At 34.6% G+C, this 20910-nt stretch overlaps 1 protein-coding gene across 4 annotated transcripts in view; it reads right to left on the bottom strand.

Annotated features, from left to right (window-relative positions):
* LOC133190567 (multidrug resistance-associated protein 1-like) overlaps positions 1-20910 on the bottom strand; it is a 962792-nt gene that overhangs the window by 924236 nt on the left and 17646 nt on the right. For all 4 annotated transcript variants that reach the window (XM_061326266.1, XM_061326267.1, XM_061326268.1 and 1 more), the window contains exon 2: positions 11811-11987. In XM_061326266.1, the coding sequence (XP_061182250.1) occupies positions 11811-11987 (177 nt within the window). The remainder of the gene's footprint in view (positions 1-11810; positions 11988-20910) is intronic.

Raw genomic sequence — 20910 nt, 5'->3', positions numbered from 1 at the left:
CAAATAAATAAATAAATAAATTAGTGAATGAATGAATAAATAAATAAATGTATAAATAAATAAATAAAATTAATTTTATGGGTATGAATGCATGTATAACTTGAACACAGATGGCTGGTTGATGAATCTGCGCCTGCTATAGACTGTCGATTTGAATTTAATAGTTTAATTTGATAACTAGGAGCTTGTGACAATAATAATTTTCCCATGGTATTTTTTCAGAGTGTGGAGAATTGCACAGGGTATCACGCTCGAGTTGCTTACACCTTTAAGTAGAGTTTTGTGATGTGTACAAAGTATACAGTCTAAAGAATATAGTGAGTAAGGCTATTGTCCTCTGAGGAGATGATAAAACAGAGAAAAAATTGAAATAATAAATTAAACAAGAGGCCCAGGGCCACATCGCTCACCTGAGCACTGTAGCTAGGAAAAAAGCAAAAAATTAGTTTAGTATTGCAATGCTTAAATGCATAAGTGGTCCAGACCTACCCCTAAAAGAGAGGGGGGTATGATTTGAACAAAATTAAATCTACACTAACTAAGGATGCTTATATATATATATATATATTTATTAACTGTGACTTTTTTCCTACAAGTTTAAACTTTCATGGTGGCCCCTACCTACCCTTGAGGGTCATGATTTAATCAAACTTGAATCAACACTACCTGAGGATGCTTCCATATAAATATGACCAATCAGGGCTTTCCTGTTCTTGAGAAGAAGATTTTTAAAAATATTCCATATGCATTCCTATGTAAAACTTTGATTGCCCACTGTGGCCCCACCCTACCCCTGGGGGTCCTGATTTGAACAAACTTGAATCTACACTACCTGAGGATGCTTCCATATAAATATGACTTATCATGGCTTTGCTGTTCTTGAGAAGAAGATTTTTAAAGATTTTTTCTATATATTTCTATGTATAACTTTGATCCTCCATTGTGGCCCTGCCCTACCCCAGGGGTCATGATTTGAACAAATTGAATCTACACTACCTGAGGATGTTTCCACATGAGTTTCATTTTTCCTGGCCCTGTCATTCTTGAGAAGAAGATTTTTAAAAATACTTTTCATTTTTCACTAATTCTTAATTATCTCCCCTTGAAAGAGGACATGGCCCTTCATTTGAACAAACTTGAACCCCCTTCACCCAAAAATGCTTTGTGGTAAGTTTGGTTGAAATTGGCTTAGTGGTTCTTCAGAAGAAGTCGAAAGTTTACAGGCAGACGGACAGACAGACGGACTACATACAAAATGTGATCAGAAAAGCTCACTTGAGCTTTCAGCTCAGATGAGCTAACAAGTTTCATATTTCCAAGCACAGTGGTTCTTGTGAAGAAGATTTTTATATGATACCATTAATTTTTCACAAATTCATACTAATCTCCCCTTGAAAGAAGGCATGTCCCTTCATTTGAACAAAATTGAATCCCCTTTACCCAAGGATACTTTATGGCAAGTTTGGTTGAAATTGGCCCAGTGGTTCAGAAAAGCTCACTTGAGCCTTCGGCTCAGGTGAGCTAATAAATAAATAAAATAAAGTTTCTTTTATCTCGTCCACTGCATGCAATTTAAAAACAATCATTAATACCCAGATATGAAATTATTTTCTTAGGGCTCAAAACTCCTCTATTCCTATGATTTTTATCATGACCAAGTTAGCCATACCCTAGAACCTGAACTTTGGGGTTATAAAAATTTCACCATTACGGTAGACAACTAAATTCTCATTATAATCATGCAAATATTTTGCCTCCTTGTTCTCAAGAAGTAAAGCCACAAATTTCACAATTTCGGAAGAGGCATCCTTGATCATCATAACTGTGCACCTACTTTTTATGCTTTATATAAAGGGGGAAAGAATAAGATTTTTAAAGAATTTATGCATTTTCACTATATAATCAATAGAGCCCCGCCCTATCATAAGAACACCTGACCCAAGGGCCAAGATATTCATAACTTTGGAAGAGGCGCCCATGCTCATCATAAGGCCAAATAAAAAAATATGTGTGGTTCCGGTTACCCGACCTTCCCTATTTTATACCCCCGACACTAAACTTTTTTTTGGCAATTTTCATATTTTTTCCGGAATTTCGATTTCCATCAATGGCTCCAGTTTAAGTTTTAGTTTCAGCAATGACGGCCTCCTTGCAAAACATATTGCAAGTGTTTAATAGTGTTAAATCCAAAGGAAGCTCGCATATAGGTGTCCCCTACCAATATTGACTAGTATATTATCACACCACATCTAAATGCCATTTGCAAAGCAGTGATAGGTATTATTTAGAAAAAATTAAGAAAATCATTTTGTTAAAAAAAAAAAAAAAAAAAAAAAAAAAAAAAAAAAATCCCTACCTACCTACCCTAATTTTTTTGGACGTGTAACCGGAACCACATATATTTTTTTGTTTGGCCTAACAATATACTTGGTTTATCTGCTAAATACCTAGGAACAGAGAAGAAGATTTTCAAAGAAATAATGCATTTTCACTATATGATCAATAGATCCCCGCCCTTACATCAGAACCCCTGACCCAGGGGCCAAGATATTCACATTATCGGAAGAGATACCCTTGCTTACCAGTACTATATATATACTTGGTTTACATGCTAAATACCTAGGTGCAGAGAAGAGAATTTTCAAAGGAATAATGCATTTTCACTATATAATCAATAGAACCCCCCACTCCCACAGAACCCCTGACCTTGGGGCCACAAATTCCACAATTTTGGAAGAGGCACCCTTGATCATCATAACCATGCACCTACTCTATCTGCTTTATATACTGGGGGAGAAAAAAAGATTTTTCAAAAATTTATGCATTTTCACTATACAATCAATAGAGCCCCACCCTAACACCAGAAAACCCTGACCCAGGGGCCAAGATATTCACATTCACAATTTTGAAAGAGGCACCCTTGCACATCATAACTATATACTTGGCTTATCTGTTAAATACCTAGGAGCAGAGAAGAAGATTTTCAAAGAAATAAAGCACTTTCACTATATAATCAATAGAGCCCCCTCCTGCAGAACCCCTCACCCTGGGACCACAGATTTCACAATTTTAGGAGAGGCAACCTTGATTATCCATACACCTACTATATCTGCTTTACATACATGGGGAGAGAAGAAGATTTTTAAAGAATTTATGCATTTTCACTATATGATCATCAGAACCCCTGACCCTGAGGCCATGAATTTCAAAATTTTGGTAGAGCACTCAATGCTCATTAAAATCATGCCAACAGTTTGACTGCTTGTTGTCTAGGAGTAAAGAAGAATATTTTTAAAGATAGCACTAATTTTGATGGTTTTAGCCCCACCCCTCAGGCCCCATGGGGGCAGGGACCATGAAATTCACTATTTTTGTACCCCTTCACCCATTGATGCTATATGCCAATATTGGTCGAAATTGGTTCAGTGGTTCAAGAGAAAAAACTGAAAATGTTCAAAAGTTTACAACCGACGGAAGACGGAAGAAAAAGATAGCAATAGGTCACCTGAGTGACTCAGGTGACCTTATAATATTTAATACATTTACATTGATATTATTGCATTTAGTTTGTTTGCTAAGTACCTAGAGGCAGAGGAGAAGATTTTCAAAGCATTTATGCATTTTTGCTAATTAATCAATAGAGCCCAACCAAAGCACCAGATCCCCTGACCCAGGGACCATGAAATTCACAATTTTGGTAGAGGCTCATCATAACTATGCACTTAGTTTATCAGCTTAATATCCAGAAGCAGAGGAGAAGATTATAAAAGAATTAATGCATTTTCACTATATAATCATTAGTGCCCCACCTTAACACCAGAACCCCTGACCCAGGTGCCATGAAATTCACAATTTTGGAAGAGGCACCATTGCTCATCATAACTATGCATACTGTTTGTTTGCTTAATACCAAGGAGCAGAGGGGAAGATTTTTTAAGAAATAATGCATTTTCACTATGTATTCAACAGAGCCCCGCCCTAGCACCAGAACCTTTGACTCTGGGGCCATAAATTTCACTATTTTGGTAGAGGGCTCAATGCTTATTACAATCATGCCAACAGCTTGACTGCTTGATGTTCAGGAGTAAAAAAGAAGATTTTTAAGGATTGCATTAATTTTAGTAGTTTTTGCCCCACCCCTCAGGCCCCAAGGGGATAGGGAAAATGAAATTCACGATTTTAAAGATTTTTCCTATATATTTCCATTGTGGCCCCGCCCTACCCCTAGGGGTCATTATTTGAACAAATTTGAATCTACACTACCTGAGGATGCTTCCATGTAAATATGACTCATCATGCCTTGGCTGTTCTTGAGAAGAAGATTTTTCTTATATATTTCTATGTAAAACTTTAATCCTCCATTGTGGCACCACCCTACCCCCGGGGGTCCTGATTTGAACAAAATTGAATCTACACTACCTGAGGATGCTTCCATATAAATATGACTCATTATGCCTTTGCTGTTCTCAAGAAGAAGATTTTTCCTACATATTTCTATATAAAACTTTAATCCTCCATTGTGGCCCCACCCTACCCCCGGGGGTCCTGATTTGAACAAAATTGAATCTACACTACCTGAGGATGCTTCCATATAAATATGACTAATCATGGCTTTGCTGTTCTCAAGAAGAAGATTTTTCCTATATATTTCTATGTAAAACTTTGATCCTACATTGTGTCCGCGCCCTCCCCGGGGGTCATGATTTGAACAAACTTGAATCTACACTACCTGAGGATGCTTCCATATAAATATGAATCATCATGGCTTTGCTGTTCTTGAGAAGAAGATTTTTAAAGATTTTTCCCATATATTTATATGTAAAACTTTGATCCTCCATTGTGGCCCCACCCTACCCCAAGGGGTCCTGATTTGAACAAACTTAAATCTACACTATCTGAGGATGCTTCCATATAAATATGACTCATCATGGCTTTGCTGTTCTCAAGAAGAAGATTTTTAAAGATTTTTTCTATATATTTTTATGTAAAACTTTGATCCTCCAATGTGGCCCCGTTCTACCCCCCGGGGGTCATGATTTGAACAAATTTGAATCTACACTATCTGAGGATGCTTCCACATGAGTTTCATCTTTCTTGGCCCTGTGGTTCTTGAGAAGAAGATTTTTAAAAGATGCTATTAATTTTTCATAATATAGCTTTGCTGTTCTTGAAAAGATGATTTTTTTTTTTTTAAAATCTGATACATTCCTATGTAAAACTTTGATCTCCCATTGTGGTCACATCCTACCCTAGGGGGTCATCATTTGAACAAACTTGAATCAACACTTCCTAAGGATCATGGCTTTGTTGTTCTTGAGAAGATTTCTGGAGATTTTTTCCTATATATTCCTATGTAAAACTTTGATCCCTCATTGTGGCCCTATCCATGGGGGTCGTCATTTGAACAAAGTTGAATCTACACTACCTGAGGATGCTTCCCTATCAATATGACTAAACATGGCTTTGCTGTTCTTGAAAAGATGATTTTTTTGAAAATATCCGATATATCCCTATGTAAAACTTTGATCTCCCATTGTGGTCACATCCTACTTCAGGGGGTCATCATTTGAACAAACATGAATCTTCACTACCTAAGGATCATGGCTTTGCTGTTCTTGAAAAGATTTCTGGAGATTTTTTCCTTATATATACTCCTATGTAAAACTTTGAACCCCATTGTGGTCCCATCCCACATCCGAGGGTCATCATTAGAACAAAGTTGAATCTACACTACCTGAGGATGCTTCCATATCAATATGACTAAACATGGCTTTGCTGTTCTTGAAAAGATGATTTTTAAAGGTTTTTCCTATATATTTCTATGTCACACTTTGATCCCCCATTGTGGCCCCACCCAATCCCTTGGGGTCATCATTTGAACAAACAGGAATCTACATTATCTGACAATGTTTCTTTATCAATATGACTTATCATGGCTTAGCTGTTCTTGAGAAGATTTTTTCAAGTTTTTTCCCCATATATTCCTATGTAAAACTTTGGTCCACTCTGTGGGCCGACCCTACCCCTGGAGGTCATCATTTTAACAAACTTGAATCTACACTACCTGAGAATGTTTCCATATCAATACAACTAATCATGGCTTTGCTGTCCTTGAGAATATTTCTGAAGAATTTTTCCTATATATTCCTATGTAAAACTTTGATCCCCCATTGTGGCCCTAACTTACCCTTTGTAGGTCATAATTTGAACAAATTCAAGTCTATCCTATGTGAAGATTTCTTATAAGTTTCAACTTTTTTGGCCCAGTGGTATTTGAAAAGATTTTTTAAAATGCTACCAAATTTCAGTATTTTTGAATTATCTCCCCTTGAAAGAGGGTGTGGCCCTTCATTTGCATAAACTTGAATCCCCTTCACCCAAGGATGCTTTGTAGTAAGTTTGGTTGAAATTGACCCAGTGGTTCTGGAGAAGAAGTCGAAAATGTGTTAAGTTTAGAAATGGAAGGACAGACGGACTACAGACAAAATGTGATCAGAAAAGCTCACTTGAGCTTTCAGCTCAGGTGAGCTTATAACACTGAAAATCAACTCATGCACAGCTATGGTGATACTATTACTATACAGGCAGAGATTTTATCAGAAATTGAGAAATATACTCCTGTTATGATGATAAACTACAGGATGTGGATCTGGAAAATATTATCAATAAGGCCATTTTTTTTTTTTCTTTTGGTTTATGATTCCGCCGACCCTAATTTTCACCAATCATGAAAATAAAAATAATGTCTTTGTTCCAACATATTTTTTCCGGATTTTTCTCAGCTGAACTGGTGGGTTTAAAATTTTAGAATGCATCTTAGTCAAATAAGCGCTTATCAATATATGAGACCTTTACAAACATTTAGGTGACCGTAAATAAACACGTGCAAACCAAAAATGGCGGTTCTGTCATGTTACAAGGTAATTACTCACTGAAAGCAATGACACACACTTTAAGAACTTTTTCTGCATGGAAAAGTGGATAAAATCTTGCATGTATGATCCCTTTCTCCAATTGCAATGTCTCAATTGGCTAAATTCAAACTGTAATATTGGAGAGTGCATGCCCAACCCTGACCTAGCAGACATGGATACACCTATAGATAATAGTTAGGTAATTTTGGTGCTGAGAGATACAACACTGACTGGTATTTCACTGGATAAATTCAAATATGTATAAAACATTAATGTTAATTTATAGAAGTAAATTTAATATACAAATCTTTGCAAATTTGATACTCAATTGAGATCAAAGCCCTTTGAATTACTAAGTAAATAATGAGCATTGCCTACTGTACAGGTACATAACAAAAATTTAAAGAAGTACTTGATTGAGAAATTATTAGGCTTTTGTGCCGCAGGTTGAACAAAGAGCAATATACGATATGCGTCTCAAATGGCCCCTTAAAATGAATATCTTAATTTTACTTTATATATAGCTTTACTTTGCACAGCTATACACATGACCTTTATTTGTAATTTTTAATTTGATCAAAATGCCGTTAATTTAGAAATATGACATCATAAAGTTCACCTTTTCCCGCCATTTTAGCATATTTTGTATAAAACCACTCATTTTCAAATAGTTTTTCTTCCAGAAAATATTGAGCGCAGACTTCAACAAACTTCAACAAACTTCATATTTTTACCAAAGATGTATCTATCCAAGACCAATTACTGACAGAAAAATTTCGCATGTTCTAAACTGCGCTCTATGTTTTCCATAAGAAAAATGTCAAGAAAAAGGCACATTTTTGTCTTATTTTGATTGGATTTCAAAAAAAGCATCATTTACAGCCTGTGAGTGCATTTAAATGTTTAAAATGTATTGGAAATATCTCAAATATGATCTCTTCTACAAAATATAAAACAATTTTACATATCTGAATCATATTCAAAAATGTTGATGGGGGGGGGGGGGGCAAAATTGACTCTTATCATATATAGTCCTTTGATAGTTGCATGATCAAATTATTATAACCTTTATTTCAGTATCAATTACTTTTAATATTGTTAAACAATTAAATTGTATTTTTCTTAAATCTAAATTTAACTTAAATTTGGACTCTTATTTTTAGTTTGTGGGGATATTGAGGTTTCTAACACATCACATATCACTGAAGAGCACATAGAAAAGTTGAACATCATGAACCAAGCACTGATTAACAAACAAAAATCAGAACTAAATGAAAATGACACAGGGGCTGACAAATAGATTTTTAGGCACTTGTCCAAGGGCAAGTGTGAGGTGAAAATTCACTTGCCCTACCTGAATTTTTGCTTGCCAAACCATAAACTAATATTGTATAAAAAAAATACTGAGTAGAACATGCAATCCCCTGTGCCCAAAATTAAATCTATGACTTAAATATTTATTTTATTTTTTAAGTTACTTGCCCACAGGCAAGTGGTTGATAAAATTTCACTTGCCCTCTTCTAAAATTCACAAGCCCCAAGCATCGGGCTTTGTCATCCCCTGATGACACTCAGTCTTAAGTTACAAATGAATTAAAATTAAATAAAAAGAGTTATGTGAACTAGACAATTAAACTTAAAATTACTATTGACATGTATTATTTTTATTAAAATCAACATTGCTGGTATTTTAAGATGAAATTGTTGAATCCTAAATTATTTTTATTTTTATTTTTCGACCACCCAATGCATTTTTTAGACAGAAAATCGTAAACCAAAAAAAATAAAAACTTTGGCCTAAGGATGATATCAGGGTACTTTATGACAACATGTCCAATAACCTAGAAGGATGTATAACTTATATGAAAGCCCTATTTGCATTAAAGAAAATGAAGAATGAAAGCCCTATCTGCATTTAAGAAAATGAAAAATGACAATTAAGGCCAGTCAGTAATGGTTTTACAATAGAATTTCTAAAATTTTTTGGAGGGATCTTGGGAGCTTCTATTCAGATCAATAAATTTTGGGTTTAATGTGGGAGAATTATCTGTAACTCAGAAACAAGGTATCATTTCTATATTACAGAAAGTTGATAAGCCGAGAGTATTTCTTTCAAATTGGCGTCCAGTATCACTTCTTAATACAACATATAAATTTGCTTCATGTGTATAGCAAATAGGATTAAAATGTTCTTGATTTTTTACTCATGTTAATCAAAAGGGCTTCCATAAAGATAGATTCATTGGAGAAAATACACCAATAATACACAATGTAATTAATGCAACATATGAAAATCATATTTCTGGCATGATATTACTTATTGATTTTGAAAAAACATTTGACTCCATATCATGGAAATTTATATTTAATACCTCGCAATTTTTTTAATTTTGGCCCTGACCTTATCAGAGGGGTTTCAGTACTATAAAATAAAGATATGATCATGCACTGGGGATGGAGAACACCAGAATTTGTACCACTGCACTGACATGGCATCCAGAAGGAAAAAGACAAGTAGGCCGCCTGAAAAACAATTTGGAGAAGAACCACGGAACAAGAAAGACTACAGCCGGGATGGAATAGCTGGGCGTCAGCGAGGACAGCAGCCAAATACAGAGGCAGGTGGAGGAAGTGTATCGGGGCCTTATGTGCCAGCGGGCGCTAAGAGGAGAGGTGAGGTGAGTAAAAAAAAATAAATTATGTGTTATGCAAAATGGTATTTTTCCTGAAATTGGCAGGGGATGTCATCAAGGTGACCCAGTATCTCCTTACTTATTTAATCTTTGTGCAGGAATTTATACGACAAAATAGAAATATCAAAGGCATTAAAATAGAGAAGGAAAAAGTTTGTCTATTACAATATGCAGATGACACAGTTCTTTTTTAGGATGGATCAGAGAGAGTTTAAAAAGTGCACTTGATCTTCTTTTTCAATTTTAAAAATTTTCAGGTTTAAAACCTAGTAATTCATAAACAAAAGCAGTCTATACTGGCTCTAAAATTAACACAGAAAATATGTTTTATAGTGATACAGGATTAAAATGGATAAGTGAACTATTTACTGCTCTAGGCATAACATATACTACAAAACTTAACAAGAGGTCCATGGGCCACAGAACTCACCTGCACAAAGATGGCCCTGCTGTTCTACATCAGCAGATTTTTTCTATTATATATTCCTAGTAAACAGTGATGATTCTGTAAATTGCCCAAAATATCTTAAATAGGTTTGGGGGTCGAGAGGATGATGAAATATGGGCTTTAGCAAGCCCAAAATATGTTTAAATCAGTGACAAAAATTGAAGTATGACAGTTTGTTCAAAAACTTTTACATCCTGACCTGGCTGAATGAACCGCCTCTCCATTGTAAGGCCCTACGTTTGTGTTTACCTTACTTGGAGATAAAAGCAAATGTCTGGATGATGCATACTACATCAAAACATGGAGGAACAACTTGAATTTTTTACCCGGACAAAAAGTGAAAGGGATCGCTGCAGAATAAGAAAGTACTGAAATATCAGAAAACACTCGTAAATATCAGATTCTTGGATTCAAATTAGGGGAATTCCGCTAAATATCGAAACAGAATCACCACTGAGTAAAACTTTTATCCCTATTGTGACCCCACCCTTCCCCAGGTGTCAAGATTTTTATAGATGTAGCCCCACCCTACCCCTCAGGGTCACAATTTTAACAAACTTAAATATAAACTACCTCAAGATACTTCCAAATCAATGTGACTAAACATGGCTTTGCTGTTCTTGAGAAAAAGATTTTTTAAGATTTTTCCTAAATATTCTTATGTTAAACTCTGATAGTGCATTGTGGCCCCACCCTACATCAGGGGGTTATAATTTGAACAAAATTGAATCTTCACTACCTGAGGATGTTTCCATGTCAATATAACTAAACATGGCTTTGCTGTTCTTTTGAAGAAGATTTTTGAATATTTTTTCCCCTGGAAGTAATGATTTGGATAAATTTGAATCTACACTACCTGAGGAAGTTTCCATATCAATATGACAACTTTGTTATTCTTGAGAAGAATATTTTTGAAGATTTGTTTCCTATATATTCCTATGTAAACCGATTGTGGCCCAACCCTTCCCTGGCAGGAGGTCATGATTTGAACAAACATGAATCTACACTGAGGATGTTTCCATATTAATATGACTAATCACGGCTTTGCTGTTCTTGAGGAGAAGATTTTTAAAGATTTTTTTTCTATATATTCCTATGTAAAACTTTGATCCCCCATTGTGGTCCCACCCTAACCCCTGGTGTCAAGATTTGAACAAACAGTCAAAAATATGAAAAGTTTACAGATGGATGGACAGACAGATGAAACCAGACAAATGTGATAAGAAAAGCTCACTTGAGCTTTCAACTCAGGTGCCAAATACCCAGGAGCAGAGAAGATGATTTTCAAATCACACCCCACCTGAACCTCTGACCCTAAGACTACAAATTTCAGATTTTTGGAAGAAGCACTCTTGATCACCATAAACTGCACTGAGCTTATGTGCTAAATACCCAGGAGTAGACACTTTCAAAGAATTTATGCATTTTCACTTTATAGAGCCCCGTCCTAACACCAGAACCCCAGATCCATGGGCCATGAAATTCACTATTTGGAAGAGACACCCTTGCTCATCAAACTATATACTTGGGTTGTTTGCTTAATATACAGGAGCAGAGAAGAAGACTTTCAAAGAAATAATGCACTTCCATAACATAATCAATAGAACCCCCCTCCAGCACAATTTTAGTAGAGGGCTCAATGATCATTAAAATCATGCCAACAGTTTGATGGCATGATGTCCAGAAGTAACGAAGACTTTTAAACATAGCACTTATATTGACAAAGAGCTACTATATTTTTAAAAATTCACTTACTGTTTTCAATACATTTAGTGATGTAAAATTTAGGGAAGGTTTTCGACTCTCAGTCAAACTAAACACTCTGGCAGGAGAAAGAAAAATCAGATAGATGCAAGGAACCCACAGCAAAACAGTTTTTTGAAAACATGGTGTGAAATCTGGGTCTTCAGTGTACCAAGTCTGGTTGCTATCCTGCAAAAAAAAAAAAAAGAATAAGAAAAGTGGGTCAGAATACACATTACAGTTGAATTCATTCATGGCAGCTTTTTTTCCAAAACATTAAAATGGCCATGACCTATGAAGGTGACCCAAAAAAATTTTTAGGGAGCATTAAACAGGTTGGAGAGAATACATGTACTTAAACCATGAATTCATGTATAGTACCCAATATCTGGCATTGTTGAACCTGTGAAATCAGTGTAATCAGCTTATAAAAGAAGGTGGGCGTACATAGCGTGCGATCTGTAGGAATCGTGTACGAAACATTTATGGTTTAAATGTCCATGATTTGGTCAGCTGGCCTGAAGTGGACAGACTTTACCAAGTTACACACATTGGAAAATGTTTAGATTTACATTTAAATAGCTTTCAAATTTGAAATATTTTAGTGCACTTACCTTAACAGTTGGTTATGATAACACAGTAATACTTCACATAAATAATAAACACCTAACAAGATAATAGGGTATGATATATGAAATGAAGTTTCAGTAGGTTTGAAAAATTGCTTTCGCTCCCTGTGCAACTGAACCAAAATATATCTCTTTTAAAACTTATAAATCAATAAATAAAATTCACTTGATTGTTTGTATAAAAAAGAAAAAAAATAAATTGCTCCATGCGAGGATCGAACCAAAAACTTCTCGACTCCTAAGTGCGCTGGACTGGTAACGCATACTACTGAGCTATCATTGCTTCACAAACACTCATGAATTTAAAATGACAAAGAAGCAACGCATTTACACATTGGTATTTTTTTGGAAAAAGTTCATTTTATTATAGTCTCTGGGTCTTCTCTCCATTTTTTACAAATGTTTGTTGGTTTCTTTGAATACAAATGCACACAAATGTCTTTTTTAAAATCATGGAGAGATGACCCAGAGATAACAAATTTTTAGAAAATACATGTTTAAAAATGTAACATTTTGTACCAAATGACACATCTAGCCATGTTTCAAGTTATTTTTAAGGAAATCAAAACACACTATTGGGAAAATGTTTTCATTTCATATTTCATAGGAACATGATACATCAAAAGAAAGTTAAAATTTAATTTTACAGTTCAATATAGTTTTCACTTTTCAAGTGCACCCCGATTCCTGCCGAATGTCAATCAAAAGCGCCCTCGTTCTTGAAACAAAATTGCCGATTCAATTTTCAAACAGAACCAATAGTAATGCAAAGATATCAGTAATCAAAAAAGAATTTTGAAGTCTGGTTTAATGTTCACATGTTCACAACTATGTTTCATGTTCTGCACCATAACCATGATGAGGCCATTCTTAATAAATTGTTTTTCTGCAGTATCGACCGACTCATGAAAATCCACCCGACTCAATTTTTTTTTAACCTATTCAAGGAATGTATTTTTTTTTTTACAGACGTAATCTAATGTCGGTTTTTATCAGATCATTTTTTCTGATTTCTCAATTATACAGACGCTTGTTTATCCTCTACAACTATTCAAAAAAGCATTTTGATGATTATGATCAACATGTTTAAAAATGGCGTCGACAAGTCCGTGGGAAACGCAACAAATGATCGTTTCTCACTGACATGCGTGTTAAGTACCAAACTAGAAGGATGGGGTGTAAAGGTAGCCCTAGGCTTAAAACTTTGCCAGGTTTTCAAGAGGCTGAGGTTTATTTGTTTTGCATTTTTCATTCACTATCTTAAATATGTTCAACCAGAGACATATGATAGAGTGGAAAAGTGGGAAATTTTTTTTCACTGCAGCAGTTCTCAGAATCTCAGTAGGAATCAATATGGGGTCATATATTTTAGCTATAAACGTAAATACTAAAATACATCTTAAAAATCACCACAGATGTTTCGTACTGGGTACAAATTATTATCTATTTATCTGTTCAAGATCTATACATACCATGCATGCGTATTTAATACATAAGCTCATACCAATTTGTAATGTAGTTCGTTGGATTCTATTTGTATCAAATCCAAATTATAATATTATAAAAAAAATATTTCCGCCCGCACATCCAAAAATATCTGAGTACATTTTTTTTCAACTTTTTACACCAAACGCACAAAAGACTTTGGAACACGTCTTTGAGGATTGACAGAAGTGCGAACTGCGGGTACTTCGTAACTCATACTGTAACTGTGTAACAATGTGTGAAGTTTTTCACGATGCCTGTCTACTCTTTATATATACGATACGTCAATAGTTAAAAACAGTGGATGTGAATTTTTTCCTTATATTGCAACTGAACTAGAAGCAGAGGAAACTTTTGAAGCACTGTTCGAATTTACTATAAAGAGATTTACATTGAAAAGTCCACGAAAGGTTTGGTGAATATTGATGATGTTTGCTCCAGGCTTGGGGTAATGCTAATTGTAATGGTAATGCATTGCAATGCATTACTTGAACTTGAAGTAATGCTAGTAATGTGTAAATGCTGAAAAATTTGCATTACATGTAATGGTAATGTAATGCATTACTTGATCAAATCCAGAGTAATGCTGGCATTACAAAGCATTATTTTGTATGTACCTATTTTTAAAAAATTGAAATGGACATGGAAATTATTGTTTAGGATATTTTTTTTTAATAAATGATAGAAATGAATGAAAAAAGTTAACCTACTTAAATAAACTCTAAATCTATTGAAATACACTATTTATTCTGTTAAAAGTACAATTACCTTACATTTAAATTTTCACACATATTTTAGATAAGATTTGATTTCAAAAATTTATTCTAAATAGTTTTTAAAATCTTTTTAAAAAATAATTCTGTGTGAGGTACAGTAATTAATGTACACTGTAAACTGATAATTGCCACCTTTTGAATAGCTATAGTGTCATCAAAACACACTTTGCCTCTGCGGGTGTGTAACAATTAAAACAATGCATTGTTTTGAGAAGGGCTCCAAAGTCCCTTTCTCCTGACTGTGTTCATAAAACATTAATTGAGCTGGTCTAGCTTGAGCTGACCAAAACAAATCCATTGTACTAAATGGAATAGAAGACATGCAGGCATTCTATGCTTAGCAGAGCAAAATGTACATGTACATACTGTCCAACCCTTTTTTACAAGTTTGTCAATGCATTCATTATTTTTTTCATAAGGTACTAGATCCAAATAATATATGCTTTATCATTAGATAGTTTTGGAAATTGATTAAAGTGTCCCAAAAGTTAAATTGCTTAATGACAATAATAGTTACACAAAAAGTGCACATTGTACATGTTTTATCTTACTGACAATTGAAAAGTATGAACTTCCAATGAATAATAAAAAGATATTTAAGTTATTTACAGTGTAATAAATACAAGTACATGCACTTGAAATCAAATTTGAATTATCATTCATCATGTTTAGTTTTGAAGTGGTTGAATGCATGCCTTATGAAAATAGTTGCAAAGTTTTGTTTTTCTATTTCTAAAACCCCCCAAAAGTAATGGTAATGCATTACTTTGCTAAAGTAATTGTAATGTAATGCATTACTTTAAGAAATTAGAGTAATGGTAATGGTAATTTAATGCCCAAATTCTTGAAGTAATGGTAATGTAATGCATTACTTTACAATGAAATCTGCCCCAAGCCTGACTTTGCTCCATCAAAATAAAAAAAAATTCTAAGAGCGATGTAATTGAGATTTCAAGACTGGACATGTCCCTAGGAATTTGTACAGAACTGAACAGATCGTTTGTAGAAAAGAAAAGAAATTGCAATGTAACATGTACCTCATTCAAAACTAGACTGGTATTGCCTGTCTCTATCTATATCAGACAGGCAAGCCAGTCAAATTCAAAACATGACAAACAGAAACTAGACACATTTTCACGTTTTATGAATGCTTCCAAAAATTATTCTCCCCTTGGAAAAATTACAGGCAAACAAGACCACAGGATTTATAGAATGGGCAACAAATTGGAGGGGAAATTCTTCAAAAAGACCTTATTTAATGTAGCAAAACATTACTTGTTATGAAAGTAAAGTCTTGAAACTTAAAACTTTTTATTTATTGAAAACAATATCAAAACGTTAAAAATCACAAGTTCATGTGGTATACAAATGATATCTAATATTTTTAAGTCTTTATTTTTGAAGCGCTCGCTCTTTGAAATCATGCTTTATTCATTAAAAAAAAAAATTATATTACGTGTATTCACTTGCCTCATAATTTTTAATCCCAAAATGAAAAATAATATTTGTAAAATTATTTCACCCTCTCTCCTCACTTTTTATTTTTGAAAATCCGAAGAACTATATTACAAATTGGTGTGGCCTAAATGCTTTACTGAACAATTATAATAAACAAATAGATCGGGTGAGAATGATAAGTGCTTAATATACGCAAAAAATCTCATCTTTTTCAGTTTTGTTTAATTGATGGTAATGCAAAGATTTGTAAAGTGACTCTTCACTTCACATTATTTCACTTTAAAAATTCCACTGATGAATTTTAACAAGAGGCCCAATTAAGGGCCTTAACGGTCACTTGAGTACAATACAACAATTTAGAGGATCCATAGAGTATTAAAATGAAATGAAAGGTGAAGCTTTGTTGCCCAAAAGCAACAAAAATAGGGTGATCAGGATCAACAAAATAATTAGTCTACTATTCATTAACAGTTCATAAATTAGGTTCTAATCTGTTCCCCATTTATCACTATCACCATACAGTATATTAACAAACTATCAGTGCTTTTGTACTATTTTAATTCCTTGTTGTAATCTCTTACATTGGCTTCTCTTGGTCTTTGATGAACATTTAATAAGACAAGTTATTTTTGTCTCATTTTTATTTATCTATTACTTACAAATCCACATGATCATTAAAACTATGAAAATACTTTTTGTATTATACAATAAAAATTCTTGCATAATTCTCTTATTCTATTAATTTTTCAAGTACATTATTTACAGTGATTAATTATCAAAAGTAAACGGCAAAGGGGAATAACTCCTCTCACTAGAATGCAAATTAATTGAGCCCTGGCTAGGACCAGAACACTTGACCAAATGGTCTAGATGTTCAAAAATCTGGTAAAAATACCCTTCCTTATTACAACTTTTACACTTTTTGCCTCTGATATGCCCAAGTGCAGAGAAGATTTTTAAAGAAATAAAGCATTTTCACTACAGATTCACTATATTATCAATAGAGCCCCTCCCCCCTCCCCCTTCACCACCGAGAAACCCCAGAGCCTCTCACCCTGGGACCAGAAGTTTCAAGTTTGCTCATCATAAGTAATCACTTTGTTTAACTGCTTAACATTAAGGAGCAGACAGGATTATTTAATAGAATTAATGCATTTTCACTACATTATCAACAGCCCCACCCTTATACCAGCACATCTGACCCAGGGGTCATGCAATTCACTACTCTGGAAGAAGCACTCTTGCTCATCATAACTATATACTTAGCTTCTTTGCTTTTTAACCAGAAGCAGAAAAGAATATTTTCAAAGAAATTTTGATTTTTCACTATATAATTGTCACAATATTGTAAATATTGCTCCAAATGATCTTCCATACATTGTGGAGTGTTTAACTTTGCACGCATCGATGGTCACTGAATTGTAGCATAAAGAGCTGCGGCATCGCTTGGTAAACCCGTTTGTCAAGTCTGATGATATTAACGTAGGTCGCCGGTTTGCTGACGTCATTAAAACTGGGTACGCAATTTATATGGTTTGGGCGACTTTCTTGTGCACATTTGATTATGACGTCACAATGAAAAAGAAATTTCAGTACATCCTTGTCTAGCTATAACTTTTGTTGGAATTGGTATTTTATTGTTATATTATTTAAGGCACAACTTATCACAAATAATGAAGGCTTTTTACGATTTGAATATTAGTCGATACAATATTTAGATATAACTTTTGTTGGAAATGGTAGTTTAGTGTAATATTATTTATAGAACAAACTGAAGTTATCAAATATGATGAAGGCTTAAATTACGATTTGAATCCAACACTTGGAGTATTAGAAAGCGTTTCATTTTGTGTTATTAATCGCATCCCGGAGAGCTCGGAATTTTCAGTTTGTCGGAAAGGTCCGCGAAATTGCGATTGATTAGATATCACATGGTATCGCGAAGCGATATGGGCACAAGTTTCAACTGACCTCTTTTCCTTTGAACGTATTTGAATTAACAGATTATTTAATTAATAAAGAAATCATTATATAAACAATCGCAAATACACCTATTACATTACGCTGAAAAAATACACAGCCAAATGTAGGACACTTATCTACGAAAAAGAAAAGAAAACAAAACAAAACAAAAAGAAACGGTAAGAAAACAACACATAAAGAAAATACATTGAAAGAAAGAAACTAAAGGACTGATTGTCGTTTTACGTCCCTTGAGATAATTTTCACTAATATGAGACGTACAAAGAATATTAGAAGAGAAACATGTCTTATAATCATTTCATTGCTATTGAATTATCATGATGCGATTCGTGGAACATATGAAAGCAGATAGACGTGAATTAAAAATTTCTGCTCTGTATACCGGATCGATATTCACGACATCAAGCGTGACGTCGCGATATTTTATGACGTAGTTCTTAAAAATGTTAAATTTTGCGATATAAAAGCAATTATCTACATTTAAATTACGAGAAAACAAACCCGAAGACATATTAATTTTTTCACATAGATTTATTTCAAATTAATTCTATTTTAAGATACCAAAAGGGGAACAATTTCGTCTGCACCATTTAAAAGTTAATGATATTTTTTGAAAAAAAATCTTGCCTGAAAACGAGCCGAAATCGACATTTTTCCTATATAAATCAATACAATAACGTCGAAAATGTTACTACAACAATGGCATCTTTGGGATTTAATTACATAAAAACGATGCAGACGAATTTTATAAAATTTTCAGAGAATGTAAAACAAAGGTAGAGGAATCATATAACTAATTTTCATGGTATGTTTTCGGACACTTTTAAAAGGCCTGCAAACCCGCGACCTACGTTAATAGTTACACGTATCCAGGGTTTTGGCCAGGTTTGTCAGATTAGTTCTGAACACCAAACTGTGTGGACGGTGTGAAATTATGACCCATACTTAGTGGATTGGGCGGCTCCCACGCTGTGTGGAAATGGGATGCATTACTGGTACCTGTGTGGACCATTTGAAACCTGGGCCTTTTGTTTTTGCATTTATGAGTGAGTGACTACAATCCAGTGACCTTTTAGTAGATGTAGATAGCCTTCCCTGATGTTAATTCTACGTTATAAGAGAACTTCCTGAATCCGATGACGTCTACTTCCTGAGCACTGTGGCTAGGAAAAAAGCAAAACTCAGTTCAGTATTGAAAAGCTTACATGCATAAATGGTCCCGACCTACCCTTAAAAGGGGGGGGGGGGTTGAGGGTATGATTTGAACAAAATTGAATCTACACTAACTAAGGATGCTTACATATTTTTTTGACTAACTGTGGCTTCTTTTCTTGCAAGTTTAAACTTTCATTGTTGTCCCACCCTACCCCCGGGGGTCATGATTTGAATAAATTTGAATCTACACTATCTGAGGATGCTTCCATATAAATATGACCAATCATGGCTTTGCTGTTCTTGAGAAGAAGATTTTTAAAGATTTTTCCTATATACTCCTATACAAAACTTGGATTGTCCATTGTGGCCCCCATCCAACCCCTGGGGGTCATGATTTGAACAAATTTGAATCTACACCACCCGTGGATGCTTCCATATAAATATGACCAATCATGGCTTTGCTGTTCTTGAGAAGAAGATTTTTGAAGATTTTTCCTATATACTACTATGAAAACTATGATCGTCCATTGTAGCCCCACCCAACCCCTGGGGGTCATGAATTGAACAATTTTGAATCTACACCACCTGAGGATGCTTCCATATAAATATGACCAATCTTGGCTTTGCTGATCTTGAGAAGAAGATTTTTGAAGATTTTTCCTATATACTCTTTTGTTAAACTATGATCGTCCATTGTAGCCCCACCCTACCCCCGGGGGTCATGAGTTGAACAAATTTGAATCTACACCACCTGAGGATGCTTTCAGATAAATATGACCAATCATGGCTTTGTTGTTCTTGAGAAAAAGATTTTTAAAGATTTTTCCTATATACACCTATGTAAAAATATGATCGTCCATTGTGGCCCCACCCTACCCCCAGGGGTCATGATTTGAACAAACTTTAATCTACACTACCTGACGATGATTCCACATGAGTTTCATCTTTCCTGGCCCATTGCTTCTTGAGAAGAAGATTTTTAAAAGATGCCATTAATTTTTCACTTTGTAATTATCTCCCCTTGGAAGAGGGCATGGCCCTTCATTTGAACAAATTTGAATCCCCTCCACCCAAGAATACTCTGTACCAAGTTTGGTTGAAATTGGCCCTGTGGTTCTGGAGAAGAAGATGAAATTGTGAAAAGCTAACGACAACGCCAACGACAACGACGACAGACAACGGACAAATTTTGATCAGAAAAGCTCACTTGAGCCTTTGGCTCAGGTGAGCTAATAATACCCAGAAGCAGAGAAGAAGATTTTTAAAGCATTAATGCATTGTCACTATATAATAAATAGAGCCCCAACCTAACATCAGAACCCCTGACCCAGGGGCCATGAAATTCACAATTTTGGTAGAGTCACTCTTGCTTATCATAACTATGTCTTAATTTGTTTCAATAATACCCAGGAGTAGAGAAGAAGATTTTCAAAGAAATAATGCACTTTCACTATACGATCTATATAGCCCCACCCTTGCACCAGAACCCCTGACCCTGGGGCCATGAATTTCACAATTCTGGTAGAGTCACCCTTGCTTATCATATCTATGTATTTAATTTGTTTCAATAATACCCAGGAGTAGAGAAGAAGATTTTCAAAGAAATAATGCATTTTCACTATATGA

Source organism: Saccostrea echinata, unplaced genomic scaffold (assembly GCF_033153115.1).
Source record: "Saccostrea echinata isolate AGI-Se365-2 ecotype Australia unplaced genomic scaffold, CSIRO_AGI_Sech_v1 ptg000022l, whole genome shotgun sequence".
NCBI classification, from domain to species: Eukaryota; Metazoa; Mollusca; class Bivalvia; order Ostreida; family Ostreidae; genus Saccostrea; species Saccostrea echinata.
Note: the sequence above shows the minus strand (reverse complement) of the source record. Positions and strands in the feature narration are given on the sequence as shown.